The sequence below is a fragment of the Mercenaria mercenaria genome, chromosome 6 (assembly GCF_021730395.1).
Source record: "Mercenaria mercenaria strain notata chromosome 6, MADL_Memer_1, whole genome shotgun sequence".
Lineage (NCBI taxonomy): Eukaryota > Metazoa > Mollusca > Bivalvia > Venerida > Veneridae > Mercenaria > Mercenaria mercenaria.
The window spans coordinates 88,278,547-88,304,767 of record NC_069366.1 but is presented as its reverse complement, the minus strand read 5'-3'; the positions used below and the strand labels follow the sequence as shown (position 1 = coordinate 88,304,767).

General features: G+C 33.8%; 1 protein-coding gene across 1 annotated transcript; it reads left to right on the top strand.

Annotated features, from left to right (window-relative positions):
• Positions 1-209: 209 nt before the first annotated feature.
• On the top strand, positions 210-21,878 carry LOC123549872 (dynein axonemal light chain 1-like). Its single transcript, XM_045338314.2, has 8 exons — positions 210-239; positions 3,706-3,815; positions 5,148-5,203; positions 15,484-15,539; positions 16,306-16,395; positions 20,363-20,416; positions 20,996-21,119; positions 21,832-21,878. Exons 2-8 carry the CDS (start codon positions 3,763-3,765, stop codon positions 21,876-21,878), a joined length of 480 nt encoding a protein of 159 aa, XP_045194249.2. The 5' UTR covers positions 210-239; positions 3,706-3,762.
• The last annotated feature ends 4,343 nt before the right edge of the window (positions 21,879-26,221 follow it).

The window sequence follows — 26,221 nt, the reverse complement described above, 5'->3', positions numbered from 1 at the left end:
CTGCTTGTTAAGGTTTTGGAATTGTGTTTTGTGTTTGTTTTGAGAGTATCTATTAAAGGTCATGAGAAGAATGATTAAAAAATAAAATGGAACAGTAGATGTCCCAGAAGCACAGAGCACACCAAACAACCATTGGGTCTGTTTGGTCAGTAGTATAATAGATATGATTTTCTTTTCAGACACGTTTTATCACATGCCAGCATGAGTCAACAACAATAGCTGAAGCCATTACTAAATGGGTAAATATTGTTTATATGAAAAATAAGTCAGTAGTGGATGGGAGGGATAATACCGGTAAATAAATGTTTATTTGACACATCATTCCTTTTTATTACATAAGTAACAAGAAGAATAGGACTTGGTGTACAGTTTTGCATAGGAGATTATCATTGCATTATGCGATTTCGGTGAAATTTTCGTACAAATAATCCGTTGACTACACATACAGTGTATACAGGATGATTTTTCCTGCATGTCTTGAAAGTCCAGAAATACAATTATATGACAAATTTAAGTTCACAAAATATTATGTACTTTTGAGTTACATACATCAATAGACAAATAGATTCTTTCACTGTTTCAACGTTATGTTAATTGCTGTATTAGATACATGTGTATATCACGGAGTAAGACAAATATGCAGCATAACTGGGACTCGCACTCGGAACTTTTGCATTACCATACTATTGCCCTATCGACTGACCTATCAGCTCTCTTACTCTTTCTCCCGGATTGTGAATCAAGTCTAAAATCGTGACACACATATTTAACGTCAGTGTTAAAGTTGTCAGAAAATTACTCGGCGAATTAAATTAAATTACTGATGTGCAAAACTTTGAGCATTAAGTAGTCATGGTGAGTCCAGGATCAATGGGTGTCCGTTGTCCATCCTTCACCAACAGCATTTATTTACAGTCAATCATCCACATATTCTCGACCAGTCTTAATCACTTGTACATCACATACATCGCATACGTGACTCCAAATAATTCATGTGTGCGCCTTGCCAGATTTATAAACCAAAGATGTTTTGCATTCTGTCTAAACTTTAGCGTCCTGTACAAAATTTTACAGCTGTAAAAGACCTGTATTTTTGTTCAAAATTATAGTCCTGATTATTTCAAATTTACACTTGTAGATTTTTATATAACAACATTGATTTTACAGCTGTAGATTTCCATAAAACAGGTCGAAATATGCAAATGAGATACAGCTGTAAAAAACACTTACTGCTGTAAAATTGAAAAAGTTACAGCTGCAAATATGCCTAAATGTTACAGCTGTAGAAATATTACAGGTGTTGAAAATTGAGAGTGCATTAATTTAAGGGACGAAAGCAGAGGTACAAAAAGTTTTAGGATGAACTGTAATTCACTAGAAAGGGTAGCAATTACTACAAAAATGGTAAAATAAATAACATAGTAAGTAAAGAACAATATGAAGTTGTATTCTGTTTACAGTATAGCAATTGCAAATTCAACAGTATGAAACAAGGTAGAAACTATGCATCATATCTTGTTTATTAAACTTTTTTTTTTGTCGTGAAAACATATGACAATCTTGTCATTATGTTTTTTATTTAAACTTATCAGCTTCAGATATTGTGTAAATAGTTGATATATGTACTTAAACTTGTCCTTTTACAACTATATTAAGATAATTATAAACATTTGCACTTACTCTACAACAGCTAAAATCCAATATTTTAGATGACGTTGTGTCTCTGTGAATTTCAGTTATACGTGTACGAAATTTTACAGCTGTAAAAGATCTGTATTTTTGTTCAAAATTACAGTCATGGTTATTTCAACTTTACACCTGTAGATTTTATATAACAACATTGATTTTACAGCTGTATATTTCAATTTACAGCTGTAAAACGACTGTAAAACAGGTCGAATTATGCAGATGAGATACAGCTGCCAAAAACTACAGCTGTAAAGTGAAAAAGTTACAGCTGTAAATATGCCTAAAAGTTACAGCTGTACAAATATAACAGGTGTTGAAAAAGGGAACATTATTTTAAGGGGCGAAAGCAGGAATACAAAAACTTTTAGGATGAATTGTAATTCACTAGAAAGGGTAGCAATTACTACACAAATGGCAAAATAAATGATCTAGTAAGTAAAGAACAATATCAAATATGTTTCTAGTATAGCAATTGCAAACTTAAAGAGAAGGATACAAAGTAGAAACTATGCATCATATCTTGTTTATAAAACTTTCTATGTCATGAAAACATATGACAATTTTGTAATTATGTACTATAAACTTATCAGTTTCAAATAAAGAGTAAATTGTTAATGCATGTGCTGACACATGTCCCTTTACAACTGTATTAGCTAAATAAACTTATGCACTTACTCCATAATGGCTAAAATTCCAATATTTTAGATGATGTGGTGTCTCTTCTGTGAATTTCAGTTATACCCCCGCCAAAATACATTAAAGATGGCTGACAGTATTCATGTTTCCCTCCATTTTCAACTAAAAATTTTACAGCTGTATTTTTGAGACCTACAATTGCTTACACCTCTAAATTTCAACTGTATTTCTGGTAATTCTCCACTTACAGGTCTTATACAGCTGTAATTTCAAAATACAGGTCTTTTACACACGTTTTACAGCTGTAAAACAGGTCCTGTTTTCGTACAGGTATCCGGCCAAAATGCATTAAAGATGGCTGACAATACTGATGTTTCCCTCCAAAAAAGTTATACCTGTAATTTTGAGACATGACCATTTTACAGCTGTAACTTTCAACTAATTTTTACAGCTGTATTTTTGAGACCTGCATGTTTTATACCTGTAAATTTCAACTGTATTTCTGGTATTGTTTCATTTACAGGTCTTTTACGGCTGTAATTTCAAAATACAGGTCTTTTACAGACGTTTTACAGCTGTGAAACAGGTCCTATTTTCGTACAGGGTATACTTATTATAATATTAAGCAGAAAAATAAGAGCCAAAACTTAAAGGTTAAAACATTTTTCTGTTACGAAAGTTTGCTAGAAAATGGCCAGACCATGTAAACTGAATAACTAGTATATCTATGAGGAAACGGAGTTCTTCATCAAGAACAATAACAGGTTGTTTGATGATAAAGACAACACTATTAATTGGAATCTGATTTAGCAGAGAGGAAAATGCTACCTTTGCTAACATATGCTTCAGTTAGATAAAAGGAGATAATTAAAAAATTAAGTAAGGTGGAGTTATGGTTCTTGTGCAACACTTCCAGTGAATGATTTTGGAGATATGCTCCAGACAAAAGTGTTCTTAAAAAGCGATATAAATAAAAAAGAAGGTAAGGTAGTGTTCCTTTCAATCAACGGTATTTATCATTCTGTAACAAAATATCTTCAACAGTTCTAGAGTTATGCTCCGGATAAAGAGAGTTACGGAAGCACAGACTGACGCACGGACGGATGGCGGAGACAAATTAACCCATACCCATTTTGCCTTTCGGCGGGAGCATAATTAAATACATTGTGTATGCCTTTAAGATATCAGTGGAGTTCTATACTTGAAAACAGCGATCCAATTCAACATGACCTTTAGGTTTTTGGTTTATCATAATTGACAAAATGCATTCCGACGTATTTATTTCTAATTTCTAGTTATTACAATTGAACTTGCCAAAAAGAGCTATGGTGTTCGAGTGAGCGAAATATAGTTCACCATGTCGCTTTTTGTTTTGTGTAGGAGGAGAAAACTGGTCTGAAGGCCACAGAAGCTGCTGAAGTCGATTTATATGCCCAGATGCCACCAATAGAAATAATGGATTCCTCACTATCGACTCTGGTAAAATGCGAGTAGGTGTCGTATTTTCAAATTTTGAAGAAAAAAAAAGAGTTCTTCCTTAAATTGGTATAAATGGTTCCGGCTGCGCTTAGGGACAGCTGAACCTGAAAGCAGAAAAAAACCTTCACACGATTTCCTATTAAACACTTTTTTGATGTCCACGAAACATGGTCAGAAATATCCTTTTTCTGTACTATTGGTGCTATTGAGCAAAGATCATATTGAATATTGTTTTCACGGCATGTTTGATGTTGTGTACTCTTCATATGTTACGCTCACACATTTTTATTATATATAAAATGGAATTTCAAGAGGGAAATAGTGGCAAATGTTTTATCAGTACAGTACAATTTGATCAAATGTTTTCTTGAAAATGAATTTTTAACCGTTTCAGCTTCCTCTAAGCTGATATCAATTACACTTCTCTTCTAGGAAAGGTGCTAATAAGTATCAGGTACAACGAGAAGTTTGTTTATTTCTGATTTACGAGTATAGTCGTGATACTTATCAAAGTATTGAAGAGTTAGCACTGAGCTCCTTATTTGTTTTTATGCTCATTTCTTTAAATGTCTTGTTTGTGAACGTTTTATTATTTCTTAGTACCCAAACTCGCAAAGAATTTACATTTGGTTTCTAGTCTGGCCTTAGACTTTTGTTATGGAAGGTAACATACCTGTAACTTATCCTTCATAAATAGGAACAATCGTAGGTCGTTTCACGGAACTAGTTTGCTTCATGTTCCTTCCTCTCACTTTAATTCCTATTTATATTTTGTTCAAAAACTCACCACCAATACACCAAAATGCATGCCAATATTTCTGTACTGTGTGCCCTATTTTCTGTCATTTTTAAATCCGCTTATGAAGTAGTGTGAACTTCAACGTCATGGGTGAGTTATTGTTTAGCATTGTTACTAAAAAAAAAACTGAAAAGAAAAACAACAATATCTCATTGTCAATGTCATTTTAACTTATAAATAGTTTAGTAAACAATTTAATCAGTCAAACTTAGTGTAAGGTATGGCGTAGTTTTAGCCATGCTATCGTTTCGACAACTCTTAAATACTGTAAAAGTGGTATCAATGTTTAAAGCAAACTTAAATATGGATAAGCATTTCACTATTTTAAAAATGAATTGAGAGTCAGCATTCCCTTGTTTTGATATTTACATGCATTTACAGTCATGTTACTCGGCTTGACTTTATAAATTGTCCATGTGTGTGTTCTTGTAATACTTTTAAAGGTAGATTTAGAATTGAAATGGGTCTTTTACAGCGGCGGTCGTTTTTTTTTTTAAAAAAATGCCAGTATTTCAAATGTTACTCATTCTTTGTTACTTTATAGGAAATTGTCACTTTCAACAAACGCTATTGAAAGAATTCAAAATCTGAATGGACTCAGTAAGTATTTCTTTTTGTTTTCAGCCTATGTTTTGTTGAATTTTTTTAACTATGATTCAACGATACTTCAACAAAAGTTCACAATAATGAGCAAGACCAATATTTGGCTCACCTAATATTTTCACTACCGGAGCACGAAGTGCTCAAGGAGAACTATTGTGATGACTCACCAACCGTCGTACATCCGTCGTCAGTCCGTCCGTTCGTCCACATCTTTCTTCAGATGACATTTCCTATGAAACTGCTAAATAAGAATTGCACCAAACTAGCTCAGCAGTATCTTTTGTCCTCTATTTAGTTTAATCATATGTGGCAGCTTTGTCCTTTTTAGGGGCACTGGAGTTAAAAAGGAAACACGTTTAAATGATTTCTTCTCATGAATCGTTTCATAGATCTTCATCAAACTTGGTCTGTAGAATTATTGCAAAGTTTTCTCCCAAGCTTTTCCAAACGGGATCGTTTGGCCCCTATTAGAGTCCACAAGAGCTAAAAATAGAACATGTTTCATTACTTCTTCTGCTCATGAACCAATCTATATATCTTTATCAGGCTTGATGCGTAGATTATTTATAGGTTCTCTTCCAATTTTATTTTAATGGTAGCACTTGGCCTCATTTAGGGGCCGATAGGACTAAAATACTTTCAAACTACGTATACTCATAAACGGCTTGATGGACCATGATCAAACTTAATCAATAGCATGTTATGAAGTTCACTCTCAAATTTATTCGAATCGGGGTGTTTGGCCCTATATAGGGGTAACTAGAGCCAAACAAATACTTTTGAATAACCTATCATAAACCGCAAGATGATACTTGGTGTGTAGCATTATTTGTAAGTCCTCTTGTCAAATGGAGGAGCCTTACCCCTTATAGGAGCCGCTAGAGCTTAAAGTAGAAATTCTTCCGATGAACCGCTTAATGGATCTTCATCAAACGTGGTCAGTCTGTAGCAACTTTGTAAAGTCCGCCCTCTAAACTAAAAATAGAATTACCATTAAATACCTTTTATGAACCGTGTGATGGATCTGTATCAAACTTGATCTGTAAAATCATTATAAGGTCCTTTCCTTCTTCACGTGAACTGCTCGGTGGATCTTTATCAAACTTGATTTGTACCGTCCTTATAAGGTCCTACCTCAAAATTGTTCAAATAGGAGACCCCTTTTCCGCGCCACTAGAGCCAATAGTAAAAATAGAATCATTATACAGGTACCTTTCAAAAGACCCTTAGCCTGCTTTAATTGTTTTGTGTGTTCTTCCATCCAAACTTACAGACCTGAGAAGCATTGTAGTATTTGAACTGTTTGTCATCTGTAAAACTTTTTCATGTTACTAACATCTTCTAACTCTGAGGGACATATTATGGTCCACTGTGGTCCTCTTGTCGATGAAATGTTGTCTTCCGTTGCTTTAGGCTACCGTCACTAATTTGTACACTTGGCAAAATTTCTAACTGGTCACCTCAAAAATTTGAATATATTTATCAGATATTCTATATACCGAAGAATCTTAGTTGTACCATTTAAGTATACAGATTGTGATAAAAACTTTGCAAAAAATGATTGAATAATTATTCTTACATAACTAGCAATGCTTAAATCGTCACAACGATATTATGTTGACGTCACGTCACGTGATATTTAGCGCCATGTGTGCATCTAGATTTAGCGCTTTCAATTTTTATCATATAGATTGAACTTTACTGAATAGCATAATTAAAACAAAATGTCACATTCTACAACTGTCTTCATTAATGTACACACATACTGAGTTGGTTATTCGCTTTGCGGAATAATTCGTCATCATTTTCGCCCAAACTGAATTCTTCTGCAAGGCGTATTACAGTTTCCGGTCCTGGCGTGTATAGACAAAGGAGCGTAACGACCTACCATTTGGCGCAATGCATGCGCAAAGAAACAAAATATCATATTTGATTTAAATTTTACAAATAAAGACATTATTAGAATCGAAATAATTGATAGCAAAACAGTTTATGCACTGTTTATACACTCGGGCGGTTATACGTCTATCGAAATAATTTCACTCGGGCTGCCCCCTCGTAAAATTATTACGTCCGACGTATAACCGCCCATCGTATATAAATAATGTTAATAAAATCTGTAAAAAAGAGCCTTTCGAAGCAAAGAATGCAACCAAGCATTTTAATAGCAGATTCGGTTTAAATGAGTCTGTGCATAAGAGGTATTGAAATATGCAACACCTCTCACGCCCTTTAGCACCGGCTTAAGCGGAACTCTATTACACATCAGTTTTCACTATCAATTCTTTCTTAATTAACTTCACTGAGTTAGACACTTTCGAAACGAGTTTCCATGAATTAAGAAACTAGTTTTAAGCAAATTTGATCCAAACTTTTCGGGCATTCATATGCATACATTCAATAAACTTAACGATTACCAGGTCAATTTCGAAAGTATCGAAATTGCAAGTGCTTCAGGTACTTTTTCAAATGGTAGATTTCAGACGGTAAATGATTCCTACTGGAAATATGAACGACTTCTATTGAATAAATTAAGCATTTATTAATAATTTTCTTGCAAATTAATGAAGAATTCAACATTAAGCATTAATAGAAAAAAAAATCTCCATTTTGCGGTATATCAAGTGTATTTTCAAAATTCCTTTTGAAAAGGGAGCTTATTTGATAATGGCAGTAAAGTATCTCAGTTAATTTATTGCAAAATATTACTTTAACTACCTTCATAATTATACACAAGCCATGTGATGTTATGGACTATTTTCAGTTGAACTTTAGAAGATAACTCTTATAAGAAATATTATTTTAACCTGCTAATGATACAAATACAGTCACAGTCAAAACCAGAAAATATAAATATAATATTATCCATAATTATGGAAAATGAATAATCTGTTATAAATATTTGAAATTTAAAGCTAACCAGTTGGAAATTTTGTGAAGTGTAACTTTATTTTTGCTGTATTGGTCGACGACGTGATTTCAATGCTGCAGTCAGCAACAATCTGGTTTCAATAATATTTACTTAAAGTTTCATACTAGAGATATACACGCGTAGACCGATGTGAAGATGGACAACGGATTACCGAATAATACCGGGGAGTTTCTTAAAATTATTATTAACAATTTGGGATATTTGAACTTAAACATTTGGTTTCGTTTGTCACCTTGTTACTTTCGTAAATTTTGTATATCAGGTTTTGAAGATTCGGGAAGCATATGGTGTCTTTGAAATAAGCACATACAATTCGCAGAGAAACGAAATGACTGTCCGCTTGCCATTCTGTATGTCTGCGGATGTTGAAATAACTCGTAGCCCGACCCCTTTGTTGTGGTAAAATGCATGTACTGTGTTGTGTGTCTTTGTAGCAGAGAGCAATGAAATAATTATATAAATTAAATCTGTATGCATATTTGGTTGTCATAGCTGCACGTGTGCTGTTCAACTCATCATACCGTTTCAACCCTTTTCAAATGAAACTTGGTATACATCATTAACTTAAGGTAGACATAAGCAATATGTCCTGAAATTTTATGACTTATTATTTGTTCTGAAGTTATGTATAGGCGATATATGAAGGAGAAACCGCTTACAATCGTTACATTTCATAGAATAATTGTCTGTGGTAAATAAATGACACCTTTCCCGTGGGGTCGGTGGTAAAAGGTCAAGGTCACTGTGGCCTAGATACTGATAAGTCTTTGTGCCAAATGCATAAACAACGCATTGGTCTAAAGTCCCCATAAAGCGGTTACAGCTCAATGAACAAAAATTGTTTGGCTGCTATTCTACAGAATGCTTGTCTGTAGCCTGTTTTAGGTTATTTGATCAAAGGTAACAGCTTTATGCATATGTTTACAGCACATAATAATTATACCCCCCCCCCCACCAAACATGTTTGAGGGGGGTATATAGGAGTCAGTTTTGTCGCGTCGCGTCCCGTCGCGTCGCGTCCCGTCCCGTCGCGTCCCGAAATCTATTATCTCAGTTATTACCAAATGGATTTGATTCAAACTTAAAATACATGTTCCACCTTATCACCCACATCATGTGACACAAGGTGCAAAACTCTTGACACCAAGTTTTCATGAATTATGTCCCCTTTTACTTAGAATTTAAGGTTAATTTTGTTGTATTTTCACTATATCTCAGTTATTACTAACTGGATTTGATTCAAACTTAAAATAGATGTTCCACCTCATCACCCACATCATGTGACATAAGGTGCATAACTCTGACACCATTTTTTATGAATTATGCCCCTTTTTACTTAGAATTTAAGGTTGATTTTGATATATTTTCACTTTATCTCAGTTACTACTGAATGGATTTGATTCAAACTTAAAATAGATGTTCCACCTCATCACCCACATCATGTGCCCACATCATGTGACACAAGGTGCATAACTCTGACACCAAGTTTTCATGAATTATGTCCCCTTTTACTTAGAATTTAAGGTTAATTTTGTTGTATTTTCACTATATCTCAGTTATTACTAAATGGATTTGATTCAAACTTTAAATAGTTGTTCCACCTCATCACCCAGATGATGTGACATAAGGTGCTTAACTCTGACATAAATTTTTAGCTCACCTGAGCAATGCTCAGGTGAGTTTTTCTGATCGCTCGATGTCCGGCGTCCGTCGTCCGTCGTCTGTCGTCTGTCGTCTGTCAACATTTAGCTTGTGTATGCGATAGAGGCTGTATTTTTCAATTAATCTTCATGAATATTGGTCAGAATGATAACCTTGATGAAATCTAGGCCGAGTTCGAAAATGGGTCATCTCGGGTCAAAAACTAGGTCACTAGGTCAAATCAAAGAAAAACCTTGTGTATGCGATAGAGGTGGTATTTTTCAATTAATCTTCATGAATATTGGTCAGAATAATTACCTTGATGAAATCTAGGCCGAGTTTGAAAATGGGTTATTTCGGGTCAAAAACTAGGTTACTAGGTCAAATCAAAGAAAAACCTTGTGTATGCATTAGAGGCTGTATTTTTCAATTCTTCTTCATGAATATTGGTCAGAATGATAACCTTGATGAAATCTAGGTCGAGTTCGAAAATGGGTCATCTCGGGTCAAAAACTAGGTCACTAGGTCAAATCAAAGAAAAACCTTTTGTATGCGATAGAGGCTGTATTTTTCAATTGATCTTCATGAATTTTGGTCAGAATGATTGCCTTGATGAAATCTAGCTGAATTCGAAAATGGGTCATCTGGGGTCAAAAACTAGGTCACTAGGTCATATCATGTAAAAACCTTGTGTATGCGATAGAGGCTGTATTTTTCAATTGATCTTCATGAATTTTGGTCAGAATGATTGCCTTGATGAAATTTAGACCAAATTCGAAAATGGGTCATCTGGGGTCAAAAACTAGGTCACTAGGTCAAATCAAAGAAAAACCTTGTGTATGCAATAGAGGCTGTATTTTTCAACTGATCTTCATGAAATTTAGCCAGAATGATGACCTTGATAAAATCTAGGCTGATTTCGAAAATGGGTAATCTGGGATCAAAAACTAGGTCACTAGGTCAAATCGAAGAAAAACATTGTGTATGCAATAGAGGATGTATTTTTCAATTGATTTTCATGAAATTTGGTCAGAGTGATTGCCTTGATGAAAACTAGGTTGGTTTTGAATATGCGTTATCTGAGGTCAAAAACTAGGTCACTAGGTCAAATTAAAGAAAAATCTTGTGTATGCGATAGAGACTGTTTTCTTCAGTTGATATTTATGAAATTTGGTCAGGTTGATTGCCTTAATGAAATCTAGGCCGAATTTGAATATGGGTCATCTGAGGTCACAAACTAGGTCACTTGGTCAAATCAAAGAAAAAACTTCTGTATGTGATAGAGGCTGTATTTTTCAGTTGATCTTCATGAATTTTGGTCAGAATGATTGCCTTGATAAAATCTAGGTCGAGTTTGAACATGGGTCGTCTAGGGTCAAAAACTAGGTCATATCTAAGAAAATGCTTGTTTTATCGCAAGAGACCAATTTTTTGGTCCAATCTTAATGAAAATTGGTCAGAATATTTGTTTCCATGAAATCACTAGGTCAAACATGTTTTACACTGTTATGGAGTGTTTCTTAGGTGAGCGACCTAGGGCCATCTTGGCCCTCTTGTTTATGAATTATGTCCCCTTTTACTTAGAATTTAAGGTTGATTTTGATGTATTTTCACTATATCTCAATTATTACAAAATGGATTTGATTCAAACTTAAAATAGATGTTCCACCTCATCACCCACATCATGTGACACAAGGTGCATAACTCTGACACCAATTTTTCATGAATTATGCCCCTTTTTACTTAGAATTTAAGGTTAATTTTGATGTATTTTCACTATATCTCAATTACTACTGAATGGATTTGATTCAGACTTAATATAGATGTTCCACCTCATCACCCACATCATGTGACACAAGGTGCATAACTCTGACACTATTTTTCTTGAATTGTGTCCCATTTTTCCTAGAATTTAAAGTTAATTTTGATGTATTTTCACTATATCTCATTCTGATTATCTTAGAGCCAAAGGGAAGTAACCTTTTTTTAACCTTTGTACTGAGTTTCTTCCCCTTAAATTCCAGGAATAAGTCTATTTTTAGAAATCTATTTTTAGATTTTCAATATTTTAGGTATTTTTCTAACTTTTTAGCTCACCTGAGCACGAAGTGCTCAAAGGTGAGCTTTTGTGATCGCCCTGTGTCCGTCGTCCGTCCGTCCGTCGTCAACAATTTGACTGTTAACACTCTAGAGGTTACATTTTTGGCCCAATCTTAATAAAACTTGGTCAGAATGTTACCCTCAATAAAATCTTGGACGAGTTCGACATTGGGTCATTTGGGATCAAAAACTAGGTCACCAGGTCAAATCAAAGGGAAAGCTTTTTAACACTCTAGAGGTCACATTTTTGGCCCAATCTTAATGAAACTTGGGCAGAATGTTACCCTTAATAAAATCTTGGACGAGTTCGATATTGGGTCATCTGGGATCAAAAACTAGGTCACCAGATCAAATCAAAGGAAAAGCTTGTTAACACTCTAGAGGTCACAATTTTGGCCCAATCTGAATGAAACTTGGTCAGAATGTTACCCTCAATAAAATCTTGGACAAGTTCGATATTGGGTCATCTGGGATCAAAAACTAGGTCACCAGGTCAGATCAAAGGAAAAGCTTGTTAACACTCTAGAGGTCACATTTTTGGCCCAATCTTAATGAAACTTGGTCAGAATATTACCCTCAATAAAATCTTGGATGAGTTCGATATTGGGTCGTCTGGAATCAAAAACTAGGTCACCAGGTCAAATCAAAGGAAAAGCTTGTTAACACTCTAGAGGTCAGAACTTTGGCCCAATCTTAATGAAACTTGGTCAGAGTGTTATCCTCAATAAATAAAGTCTTGGACGAGTTTTATTTTGGGTCATCTGGAGTCAAAAACTAGGTCACCAGGTCAAATCAAATGAAAAGCTTGTTTACACTGTAGAGGCCGCATTTATGACTGTATGTTCATGAAACTTGGTCAGAATGTTAATATTGATGATCTTAAGGTTAAGTTTGAATCTTGGTCATGTTGGGTCAAAAACTAGGTCACCCGCTCAAATCAAAGGAAAAGCTATTTTACACTGTGGAGGCCACATTTATGACCATATCTTAATGAAGCTTAGTCAAAATGTTAATCTTGATGATCTATAGATCAGATTAAAATCTGGGTCAGGTTGGGTCAAAAACTAGGTCACTAGGTCAAATCAAAGGAAAAGCTTGTTAACACCCTAGAGGCCACATTTATGACTGTATCTTCATGAAACTTAATTGGAATGTTAAACTTGATGTCGGGTTAAAAACTAGGTCACCGGATCAAATCAAAGGAAAAGGTAGTTAACACTTTAGAGGCCACATTTATGACCATATCTTAATGAAACTTTGTCCGAATATTAATCTTGATGATCTTTAGGTCAAGTTCAAATCTGGGTCAGGTGGGGTCAAAAACTAGGTCACTAGGTCAAATCAAAGGAAAAGCTTGTTAACATTCTAGAAGCCACATTTATGACTATATCTTCATGAAACTTAGTCAGAATGTTAAACTTGATGATCTTTAGGTCAAGTTCGAATCTAGGTCATGTGGGGTCAAAAACTAGGTCACGGGGTCAAATCAAAGTTAACTCTTTAGAGGCCACATTTATGACCATATCTTAATGAAACTTGGTCAGAATGTTAATCTTGATGATCTTTAGGTTAGTAGGTCAGGTGAGCGATACAGGGCCTTCAGGGCCCTCTTGTTTATTATAAGTCCTATGTAAAAAGTAAAAACATTTTTCCGTGGTAACATGGGTCGGTAAGACACTTTTTTGTATTCACTTTTAGTGTATCTCTAATATTAGAGATTTAATATATTTACTAGTATTACTATACTAGTATTATACTAGTATTACTTATATGTGGAAGCCCAGGATGAAGTACTCCAAAGTATTTTTAAGATTCCTTATGGTTGCCATTTTTCTGTGACAAGACCGTATGGTGGGGGTATGAGTCACTCCTGTGACAGTTCTAGTTGCTTTTGCAAACTGCTCTTGTAAAATCACCATCGTGTTAAGATCTTTTCGCGTGCAGGCAGGTCATTTCAGCATAAAAGCAACTATAGCTGTGACTATAACATGACTTCTTACACAGTATTACATCGTTGATCCATAGCTTGCGCTATATGACAGCTTTATATTCAACTCTACATTTTGCATGGCTAAGATTAAATCTTAAAGAAAATAAGTATGAAAATTTATTTTTGATATTACATAATAAAATACCTTTTGATTGGCCTGGTGGTCAACAGTATGAACTATTTGCCCTTGGTTCTTCAGACTTCGGGCAATAGGTTTGACTATTGACCGACGGGTTTACTAGCTTGTGTTTGTCGCACCGCATACAACAGATTGCTACACTTCTTTATAATTGTACCTTAACTTAGTATATATCGTACGTGTATGAATGTCGCTTTTTCACATATTAACAGTCTCTTTTGTTCTTACGTTATCATCATGTTTTTTTGGGTTTTTTTTGCGTACTACCCAAATATCAGATTTGTACGCCCGCTTAGCTCAGTAGGGAGAGCGTTGGTCTACGGATCTTTGGGTCGCGAGTTCGATCCCCGGGCGGGGCATATGTTCTCCGTGATGATTTGATAAAAGACACTGTGTCAGAAATCATTCGTCCTCCACCTCTGATAATTCATGTGGGGAAGTTGGCAGTTATTTGCGGAGAACAGGTTAGTACTGGTACAGAATCCAGGAACACTAGTTAGGTTAACTGCCTGCCGTTGCCTGCCGTTACATGACTGAAATATTGTGGAAAACGGCGTTAAACCCAAAACAAAACAAACAAAAAAAATCATTTATTTTCTAAAGAAATAGATTTCCATAAATACACTGAACAAATCTTGCCAAGTATTTAGAACTGGCAGCAGTTGCGGGGGCGTTGGCTTAAGCTACAAGTGGTTGTTGGAGCCATAGATTTCACCAGCCATTAATTATATAGGCCTAATGATAACCTTCACGAATTTTATTCAGGGCATAGAAATTATCGCTGTCTTCATACAAAGGTTGTGGTTGCTACCAGTGGTACAAGATATTACATTGAATCAGGTTTTCTTGGTCAGCAGATTAACGAAAAAGCGTATGGGCTAATGTGCCAAAATGGTACAGCTGATTTGCACTTTATACTTCTATATTCTGTAAACTGACAAAATATATCCAAACGGACATCCCGTTGTAACACCTTACTGAGTAATTCAGTTACGTAGGAAACGCAGTCAAAAAAGGCAAATGTGTGAACGATATAACAGAAATCACAGAAGATATAAAGTGTCTGTTGAACATGCATTAGGCCGAATAAAGACATAAATGTGTAAGTTCCGTGTGGTGCAATACCAGTAGGTTGTTGTCTGTTACTGTGAAGAAATGTGCAGCTTCTGTGTGCAGGAGGAGAACCATAGGGCTTATCTTTTAAATTAAGAATAAATATATACATTATTTAGTTATCGATTCTTACTTATTTACTACGATGATTACTTTGAGAAACTCCCCGGTTTTGGTAGCTAATTCGATGTCCATGTTCGAATCGATCTACGTGTGTACATCTCTATTAGGATGTTAAAGTTCAAGAGTTATGAATCAACATGCAATAATTAAAATCATGTATGCACGTATGATCGCAAAAAAGAATAAAAATTCTTGTTATAAATGGTAAAAGCTAAAGCCAAACTTTTTTGTTTGGACAGAAAACTTGAAAATCTTATCATTGGGGAGAAACAAGATAAAGTCGCTCAATAGATTGGTATGTATTTTTTCAGACATTTACATCGTACCATGAATAAGAAGTTTACATTCGATTAGGTTTTCAGATAACGACCAGGAAATTGAACAATTTAAACATTCATTACTTTGTTGTATCTTAATTAATGTTTTATTTCTTTAACTTAAAAGATTATTAGTTTGTTTCCGTATTTATTTTCTCTTTAAAAATGCGCAATTTTGCATAAATAATTAGAAAAACAGGCTCTTGATTACATTTCACTCACCTAGATCTATTTGTTAAAACGTAAAAGAGAATATGAAACATCTGAAAAGACAGAGTGGCGTCATCAGTTTTTCCTTATAGGGGCATTATCACATATGATACATCAATGGATTGAAATGTTCTAAAATTTTGTTCCTCCCATTTATATTAAAGAAATTTTAGTATGAATGTTTATATGGAAAGAATCATGTCCCTATGCCCCAAAATAACTGCTATTTTAAATGTTGCTTATTCTCCTTGTATTGTGTAATAAATGCATTACTTTACATGAAAATGTTGAAGGCTTACACTGACTTTGTTAACATTCACGAGAGATTAATGAACGTAGGTTTTGCAGTATCGACAATAACGAAATCAAATCCAAATGAATACAACAATGTGAAGACAGTACTTTTTTTTATGTCTCGAGTTTGAAATCCAGGAATTAATGTCTCCATTAAAAGACTATATTTCCGAAAATTAAACTTATTTTTATGTTTTCATAGTGTTTAACGCAAATTTATTCCTTGAAACATGCCTACAGGAACCCGTTGCCGATACTTTAGAAGAGCTCTGGGTATCCTACAACCTCATAGAAAAATTGGACGGTATCCATGTTCTTAAAAGATTAAAGGTACGTAGTAGTGTACTTTCTGGACAGACAAGAGTAGATTCCTTGAAAAACGGTGTCTATACAGAGCTTCATCTGTTTCATTTACTGCTGATGAATTATTGAAATATGTTAATTACTGATGTCGACATAATTGCAGTTTTGAAAATCTAATTATTTTAATATCTACATAATACTTGCTTGATTATGAAAAGTAGACTGCATATGAGAAACTTACCACATTATAGGTCATTAACTTTGGGAAAAATAAGTATTCTACGAATTGACCTAAAGAGAGAAAAGGTCAGGAACATAGTATGTAATCAATTTTGGTAGACTGCATATCAAATGATGAGAGCGATACGAAGATATTAGACGATACCGTAGTTTTAAGCTTGAAAAAGAACTAAAAACTTTGTGAGCATATGCCTGTCTAAATGTGGTACAAAGCTTTCATATTTGATAAAGCTCCGAGATATTTACTTTTCATTTGTTTGATATAATGTAAATACACACCTCAGGCAAAGTCTAATGTCATTGATTTTATATTGTACTATTTATTTTAACTGTCAAACTATGTTTCTGGCTTTCATGTTAATCTTATATAGGTGTGAACAGAATATAATGAAAGTCGGAACATGTTTTGACAGTTCAAATAAATATATAGTACAATACCTAAAGCTATAGTTAGTATACTGATGGTGTGATGTTCAACAGCAGCATTTAATGTAAAACACTTTAAAACTTTAATTCGAAATTTGGTATGACTTGGCGTGTTAAATTTATTCTCGAAAGGTAACAATAGGGACGTTGTCAGAAGTGTAATCGGAAATTCATTTGGATAAATGATATATACTAATTTCAAATTGTCACTATTTCGCAAAAACGTTATATAAGGGAGGGATGGATCTCTTGAAAATAAAGTTTTCTCGAGTAGTTAGTGTTTAACTGACTGTACATAAACAATGTCTCCTCTGAAACGTGTTGTCAGTTTTGTTATCAAAACTTGACAACAGTGTAATCTTAAGACATCCTAACATAAAGAGAAATGAACCGATATTTAAACAACTGTGAAATGAGATGAATCAAGACTTAACTTGTCATGTAATTACCTCCCTTAATTTTTTTTCAATACTTAATTCAAAATACGTAGATAAACATTATTGGCGTGCACATGCCTCGCTTGCACCACTAAATCACAGGATTAGCCATGTTCCAAGAACGTAGGCTCCCAAGCCGAAACTTTGCAGCAGCGTATGTATGTATGTATGTATGTATGTATGTATATGTGTGTTGTGTATGTATGGTAGATAAAAAATAATTACATAAAACATATAAAAAATTAAACAAATACTCGACACGGACAAAACAAAAACATTATGGGAAAACAGTGGAGAATGGCCAGCAAATTGTGAGTAGCAAAAACACTATCGAGGGGTTAAAACCAGTTTATGGCGCGCAAACCCTCACATTTTGTCCCAACCATGATCCAGAGTTACAAGGTAGTGTAAATGAAAGTTATATCGGCCTGGTGAATCCATGTCATACGTACTGGTAACGAAAGGCACAAAATGAAAAACACGTATAAAATATATAAAAGGAAATATAAGAACCAGATACAACACATAAGAACGATTTGTTAGGCCTTTTTATCTCGAATCTGTGCACTATGTTTATATTTTATAATTATTTTGATATTGCGAACGCATAGCCTCAAACGTATAAATGCATAAGACATGTGGTTATTTTCGTACTACAATAACCTCTTTTGTATGGCAGTTGTGCTTTTTTGAATTGTATAACACACAAACCATGTACATTTTAAAGATTTCCGCCATCTGTATACAAATTACAACTAAATCTGCCACATAAAAAGGCTTATAAAGGTGACATGAAATGAGCTGGTTGTATGAAATTAATTCACTTCCAGTTACAAAGAATAAAGACCCAAGGATATTAAAATGAAACCAAGAAAGATGATGTGTTTCAAAAGTTAGTTTTCATACGTATTTATATTTTGTTTTGGAATCCTGTAAAATAATAGAACAGCTGCATTGCGTGATAACGGAGACTGGCTCAATTGGAGGTAATAACACACAAGGAAGCGACTACAAATACGAAAGTAGATTCAGATGACAATGTCTTGGATGAACACTAGAGATTTGATTTTCACTAGTTTGGGTAACAAATAAAGGCTGTGTAATCTGACTTAAATTTTCCAAGTTTTTTGATGTATAATTAGACATTAATTCTTTTCATGGCAAATATTACTAGACAAGTCGTTCAATAAATCTTGTATTTAATTTGAAGGTTATCATTTTGTGCGAAAAGGTAAGAAGAATCTCTGGAAAGTGTTTTCCACAAAAGACATAACTAGCTGAATATGCTCAACTTAATTTGGTGATGTTTGATTGGAAATATTGGTATTGTCTGATGATAATCAGACATGACCGATAATACCCACTTTGAGGTCCTGTATTTGGTTTGGCATGTAAAAAAGTCATATGATGTAACACCGATCGAACTTTTCATTAGAAATAACCAGCATACATGTGGCTTTTAGAGGACAGTGGACTTCCAAAAACATATTTAAAACAATGATTTAATTATTTTTGTCCGGTAATACTCTGATCGGTGTTACAAGGATATTCAAAAGTTTGATTTCAGTCAACGTTTTCAAAACGGTGGGTTCGATTTTAAAAGAATTTCACCACAAAAAACGTTTCATAATGACCCTTTACAAAGTATGTTCAAAACAATCAGATTTGTCAATAAACATGGTCGCCAGATAGTGTAGTCACTTTTCCTTTATGCATACAGTGAAAACTTTAAAAATCTTCTTTTCAAAAACAAACGAGCATATCCGATTAATGATTTAGTTTTCACAATATCTACAGATATTGTTCAAACAAATTATTCCGATTCATAAGAAAATACAAACATGGCGGCGAGAACTAAAAATAATAAAAAAAAATTTTTTTAACCTCTTAACATCGCTTATACTATCACACCAAGTTCAATTTTTTCAAATAATGTCACAATCATGTTTCTAAATGGACCATCTACTAACTTGAGAGTGTTTGTATTATATTGATCTGTAAAAAGTGAACGCAAGAGCTAACGCTTTGTCCTCCTAACCATTGGATTCATTTTGAAATAATTTCTTATAAGAAAACCACCATTTTGTCAATGTTAAATATGGCTGCTAGGGACAGATATAGTTTTTTCCGATGGAAAATATTAAAAACTTCTCACCTGATAGCAGTATAGTGCCATCACATCCCTCTTGCTTATATGTCATATATTCTGTGCTGGCAATGTCCAGTTGAAAACACGGAAATTATTTCTTAGCATGCGGCCTTCTTGTTAGCAACATCGAAATAGTTACTGTACTCCGCATTTTTGAAGACAAAGAAATAGAACACATCTTTTTGACCTTGACACTTCATGTACGTAACATCATAACATTAAACTCCATAATTTAAGACATTTTATTGTGATTTAGCACAATCATAAGAAGACGACCTTTTGCGTTCAAAGGCTACAAACGGTGGTTTGTAGTATCCAAAGGATAAGGTAAAAGTTTCAAAGGGTTTGTTCCGTATCCGGTTCTGAACAACTTTGCTACGTTTATATTGACTTTTATATTACCTAACATTAATATTCCCCTTCAAAAGGCAATGATGTTTACGCTTTACGCAAGTCCTTAAATCAAAAGTCAAGAAACACATACAGTTCACAGATTAAAAAGAAGTGTTTTATGTCCAGTTCAAATAATTTTGATATGATTTAGAACAAATGTAGACAGAAAGACAGTATGCTGCGCACATTTAACGGGCCCGTAGCTCCCGGACAAGATCACTCTTGAAAATGTTTATTCTTTTTCGTTCATTTAATATTCCTTGCATCAAGGGAGTAATAACATGATATTTGATATTCCTAGCATTTTGTTAGCACAATGGTTTAAACTGTATTTAAATCGCCATTACAGGTACTGTACATGTCAAACAACCATGTGAAAACATTTGCTGAAGTGGAGAAACTTGTAAGTTGCATGAAGCCATCTGCAAATATTTGTTTTGTAGAGATTACATTTTAGACCATATGATGACAAATATAGTTTTTATAAGTTAGTGTAAGGTCATTGCTTGTACCTAGGTAAAACACCATGCGTGAAATAATGTCTGGATGGGTACCTGTGGTATTCCTTTACCATCAAACCGGGAAAAATATAATTTTACCTAAATTGTGTCGGTAAATGTAAGCATGGCAAATTTCATTCATTAAACGCACTCCCAATGTATTAGAACCCTTAAATTGGGTATAATAATTGTAATAATATATAAATTAGGGATACTTATCCCTGTCAAAATCTTTGAATCAGGTGTTCGAAACAGTAACAGCTATTCTTTAGAGAGTTACCTGTTTTGAATATTTTAAGCTGAGAAATTTATGCATATGACTTGTGGTCTTAACGTTTCCACCTGTCCCTGGAATGAAACCTACATTGGCACGTTTGGTCTTTCCACAACGTTACTGTTTCTACTTGACCTAGGCTGTTTTTGTTACTTAAAACCCAAGCAGAACTTAACCGAAATATAATGTTGTAAGTTGTTTCTTGTAGGCTGATTTGCCATTCTTGGAGGACTTGTTGTTTGTAGGTAACCCAATAGAAGAGGCTTTATCCACGAGTGGTGAATGGAGGGATAAAGTTGCTACAAGATTAAAATCACTGAAAAAACTAGATGGTATGATTTCTGTTGTTAGTATATGCTTTCAGATGCTTAAGCAAAGATTTAATGAATCTCCCATAAAACATCTCCTTGTGAAAGTATGCTTCAGACAAGTTAGCGATGATTAATTTTATTTTTTGAACAGTAAGGAAATTCAAAGTCAGGAGATCAGCTATCGTATTATCTGTTGTCGGGCCGAGAATTCTGAAGCCAAAGTTTTTTCATTTCTGAAACAAAGTGAAAATATGTTAATGTTAGTTTTGACTAGTTCAGTTGGGAATAATTATAATCACTGGTGGGTTTAGGCAGGTATGCATTCTGATTACATGTAATATGGCTAAAAGTGCTAAACTGATTAAAAGTCTTTTGTGTCCCATTCTAAAGAGCTAACCTACCTGGTACAGCTGAAACATATGACATCAAAGTATTCTATGGTATATTCTATAAATTTAAAAACCTACCTGACATAAACTTCACTGAGTGGTGCCCCCAAAATACATAATCACTTTGTCTGCTAGGTTTCATGGATTATTGTTTGCCGCACTGGTTGCCTACGCTTTTACTACAACTGAAATACAATAGAAGTACCCTTACCTTACTTCTAAATCTGAATATTGACACTGAATGTTATTGATAGTTTCGAAAGATGACTTACTGCGCATGGTGTCATACATTATTACCATTGCTATATCATAATTCAATATAGACAGTGACCATATCTTTTCAGGTGTTCCTGTTATTCGTGAAGAAGAAGAAGAAGACGACGAATACTAGTGTCAAGGATGTATGATTCACACTGGCTCTACGTTATCATTATATTTAACACAATTTGTCCGATTGCTATTGAAGAAAATTAAACAGTAGAAATTTGATGATCCTGTAGTTCATGAAAATAGTTTATCGAATAAAACAGAAAGAAGAATGATGTAAGACTAAAGACTAAACAAAAAATGGATTCCTAATCATTAGTAAAGCACCTCTGGCGAAAATGTAATTGTACAACCAAGTCTATAGTTGATGTAGAGCTAAACTTTTCTTGGTGAAACTTATACCAAATTATATACGATTTGTTCAAATGTAAACTAAGACAGTTTTTAATTATGTGATATGTGTTAAACGGTAACGGAACATAGAGCTACCTGTTTCATGAATATCAAATATTTCATATTATTTCGGTGATGTGAAAGCCGAAAACAATACATGCATCACTTCAGATTCGGTTTTGGTTAGGTGTTTGTGTGGAATTACATTTTGTTACAAAATACTTCATATTAATCAAGAAAGCATCGATATATGTGAGGTATCATCCAGAATTACGAGGAATTTCAATATAATTTACAAATGAAAACATGGTACTATGACAAAATTTCTAAAATACGCAATATTTACCTCAGTTTCGTACAAGATATGAGATTGAGTATACGCCAAATATTGGCCTTTTTATTATTTCCTATTAAATGCGAAGGAATACAGTTTTGTACGTGTGTCCGTCCGTCATTGAGGTGACATTTAATGGGCATATTTTTATTTCTTTCAACTTCGGTTTGAAATCAGTTTTAACTTTGGCAAGGGTTATTTTCCTTTATTTAGTTGAAAGCTGCATTTTATGGTCTTCCGAAACCACTTTGTAAAGGTTGGTCACAATGAATTGATATATGGTATAAATATTTATGTCTCTCCGTATGTAAGGGAGATGTATTGACATTTTGCTGTCTGTCAGTCTTTCTGTCTGTCTGTCTTTCACAGAAGTTGGCAAAAAACTACTTGTGTTTTGTAGAAGCTACTAGATCAAAGGCTAGTTATGTATATCGATCGCCATTTCCGGTCAATAGATCAAGGCGAAATCATTATCCCTTAAAGGTAATTTTGTTGCAAAGTTTGTTCTGACCGCTTCTCCTATATTACTGACTAGTAAAAGTTTACAGGGCTGATTGGTACCATGTCTAGTTGAGCATATTTGACTGGTTATGAGGTTGGGTGCCTTTAATATGAGTTATGGGTCTTTGACTAAAAGCTATATTTCACCATGTTTACACTTGATAGTCAACACCTCTTTCTTCATATGTATATCTATCTACTATAATAGAAAATATCAGATATGTTAGTCAAGAGCTATGTACCCTTGTTTTATGAAACATTTATTTACCTATGATTATAATGGAGTACCTTCGTTTTTTAACCAGTCATAATCAAAAACATATATACAAATAAGATCTATATCAAATTGGAATATCGGCAAGATCAGAATTGTAGGATGAGTTTTGTTCCCTTAAATTATCAAAAACGTTTACCTTTAACAGTCTCTAGTACCTTCATTTTGTAACAAATCTATATCATGTTTACATTTCTCAAGTTAGAGTCAAGCCGGAGTATCGGTATGGTCAGACTGATGAGCTATATTCTTTTGATTTAGTAAAAATGTCCATGTAACATTTATATGCAGTGTAAGGTCTTTTATCACAATACATGCATACACCAAACTTTTAAGTAAATGGGTTCTTAGTGAACTTTGCCCTGAGTAAGGAACAATAATACTCACATGAGAGATAAAGAAACATTTTTGCATAGATTGCATACAATATTCTATTTAATATAAAGGATTTCCCTTTTTATTTCCACAAAAATAAACTCGTTTTATTAACGCTGTACCGCTTAAGATTCATCTTTGTCTCTGTCCCAGTTGTATCCATTTATCCTGCCATTTAAACGAATCGGTGTTGGAGACATGCCATTTCTAGCTGTGTATACTAATAACTGATTCCCTGCAGTCTCTTAAAATGAACGTTGTTTTATTAGAAGCATTGACACTTATTTGGTTAAAATCACTTTTTTTTTGCTGAAATCTTTGTCATTCTTACAAGTTTTAGCGGATATTATTAGTAAATGATTGTTTTATACGCGGATAATTTTCAGCAAATTAAATAATACTCTTCATATATACATCAGAGTTATTTCCCTTTGATTAACTAGACGCTGCAATTTTTGTCTAATTAGTTCCAATTCTAGTTCCTTTGTGTGAATGGTTTTATATAACAGATATACCAGCAAATAAATCACAGTAGATGTCTTTACTTACTCTATTTTATTACAGTTATAGTCCCTGAAATGGTCGTGCAAGAACGACAGCTTTTACCTATAAGTTTGTATATATTTTAAATTCTTATTCCTGAGATCAAACCATCAACGACAGATTTTTTAACTGATTGATGTTAGTTTGGGGTAATAATTCATTGCATTTGTTAAAAAATAAGTGAAGATCGGAAACCTGGGGTAATTGTCGCAGTGTCCTCAAATTCATAATAATGCTACAATCAAGTATTTTAAATTGAATTAATACCAACCACTGTTGATGGATATTTGTTTCACGGAAAATGTAGACACTATTTTCCTCAACTGATTAGTTTTGAAAGCAATTAAATGTTAATCCAATTTTTGAGAAGTCAACTTTTTATTCATTTGTATTTTTCTACTGAATGTTTACACGTGTCATTCATTGTATCTTCGTGCTATATGAAGTATTCCTGTCCTTTATTACTGTCATCAAAGCTTATGCTAAAATACAGCATTAATAACAGTTTAACACTATTTTTATTCATATCTTTATAGGAGAGTTAAATACTTTTTAACGAAGCGTGACCCCGTATAGTATTTTAAGAACTCATAATGTCTTGTTTTCTAAATTCTTGAAAAGGAAGGTTTATATGTATTGTACTGTAATTTCTATATAGACAGCTGAATTAAATATATGTATGTTGAAATCGATTGTCATAAGCCATCATTGCTCTTGCTAACACATATGTATCTCATCAGGTGTTTAATATATTTATTTCCATTTGTTTTTTTTTAATTTTAAAGGAACTATTTAAAAAGAACTTAACAGATTTAAATGTTGTTATCTTTTTTAAATTATATAAAGTATTTAAAGTATCTTGTAAAAAACTGATATGAGAATGTCCTAATTCCATTTGTTTTAATTTAACCCGCTTGTCATGTTAATAATACAGTTATTGCTTATTAAAATGTTGTTTAATAAAGAAAGATCTAAACCAGTTTAAATCTCTGTCTTCTTAGTACGATCAATGCAGTTCTATTGTGAGGCTCGTTAGCGCTCCCTTCCTCCTCCTAGCATGAGTTTCTTAATTCTTGTCGTGTTGATGGTAATATTTTCTTCAGATAGTAGTCAGCAAAAGTTTCAGACCAGATTCCCCCTCTTCATTATAGATTCATGATTTAATAGACATATATATATTTGAAGAACGCAACTGGATTATTAATTATCAACAAACGTTTTTACCACTGTTATAATAAATGGATGCCAGGTTAACGTATTTTGATATCTTTCATAATTCAGACACGTCACTAAAGAAATATAAGTAATCTTCAAAACTTTTACCAGACGTTAGTATGATACTGAATGTAATCTTTCGATCAGAAATGTTTACAGCAATAATTTACAATTGCATCGTGATTTGAACACTGCTAAATGTAACAAATACCTACAATATTACAGAAACAATATTCTATGGAACTGTTTTTAGAATGTATGTATCGTAATGAACACCACAAAATGAGCCATTTTGCCTTTTTAATTGCTGGGATCTCATTACTTGGTAATATGGGCATAAGTTGCAGTGTCATTGAATTCGTTAAACAAAATTGGGGAAAATGGATAACTGTGTTCGAATGAAAACAGACAGCGGCCTAATACTGTAAGTGTGTAATGGAAGGTTAGCTTTTCAGATATGAAATTCAAAAGATTGCAGTCTTATTATTATACCAAGTGTAAACGCATTTAGCTACTTTCATTTCACGAGTTGTTTGTGAAAAGTACACGTGATGGACCACTATACGGTTAATTTTCTCTAACGTTGAAGAATGTTATACTTAAGCGCGAAGTTCTTGTTAGAAGAGCGTTTGTGATAGAAAACTAATGTCCTTTTTTATATGTGCAATATAATATGGAACTATGAGTTGTTTCAACATTTGTACAAAGTTATGTTACTCTTATGTGATAAACCAAGAGCTCCACCAAGAAGAGTAATATACATGTACCTCGCAAAAGGTATAAGTCCTGTGTTGCATCTGATACCTCAATCGCAAGAAAACCACGCTACAAA

What these genes read in the sequence shown, in the direction of transcription:
- LOC123549872 (XM_045338314.2), top strand. Translation starts at nt 3,763, where the DNA reads ATGCCACCAATAGAAATAATGGATTCCTCACTATCGACTCTGGTAAAA. An exon ending in ATGTTCTTAAAAGATTAAAG is followed by an intron (nt 16,396 to 20,362) that starts GTACGTAGTAGT and finishes TCGCCATTACAG; the next exon opens with GTACTGTACATGTCAAACAA. An exon ending in ATCACTGAAAAAACTAGATG is followed by an intron (nt 21,120 to 21,831) that starts GTATGATTTCTG and finishes ATATCTTTTCAG; the next exon opens with GTGTTCCTGTTATTCGTGAA.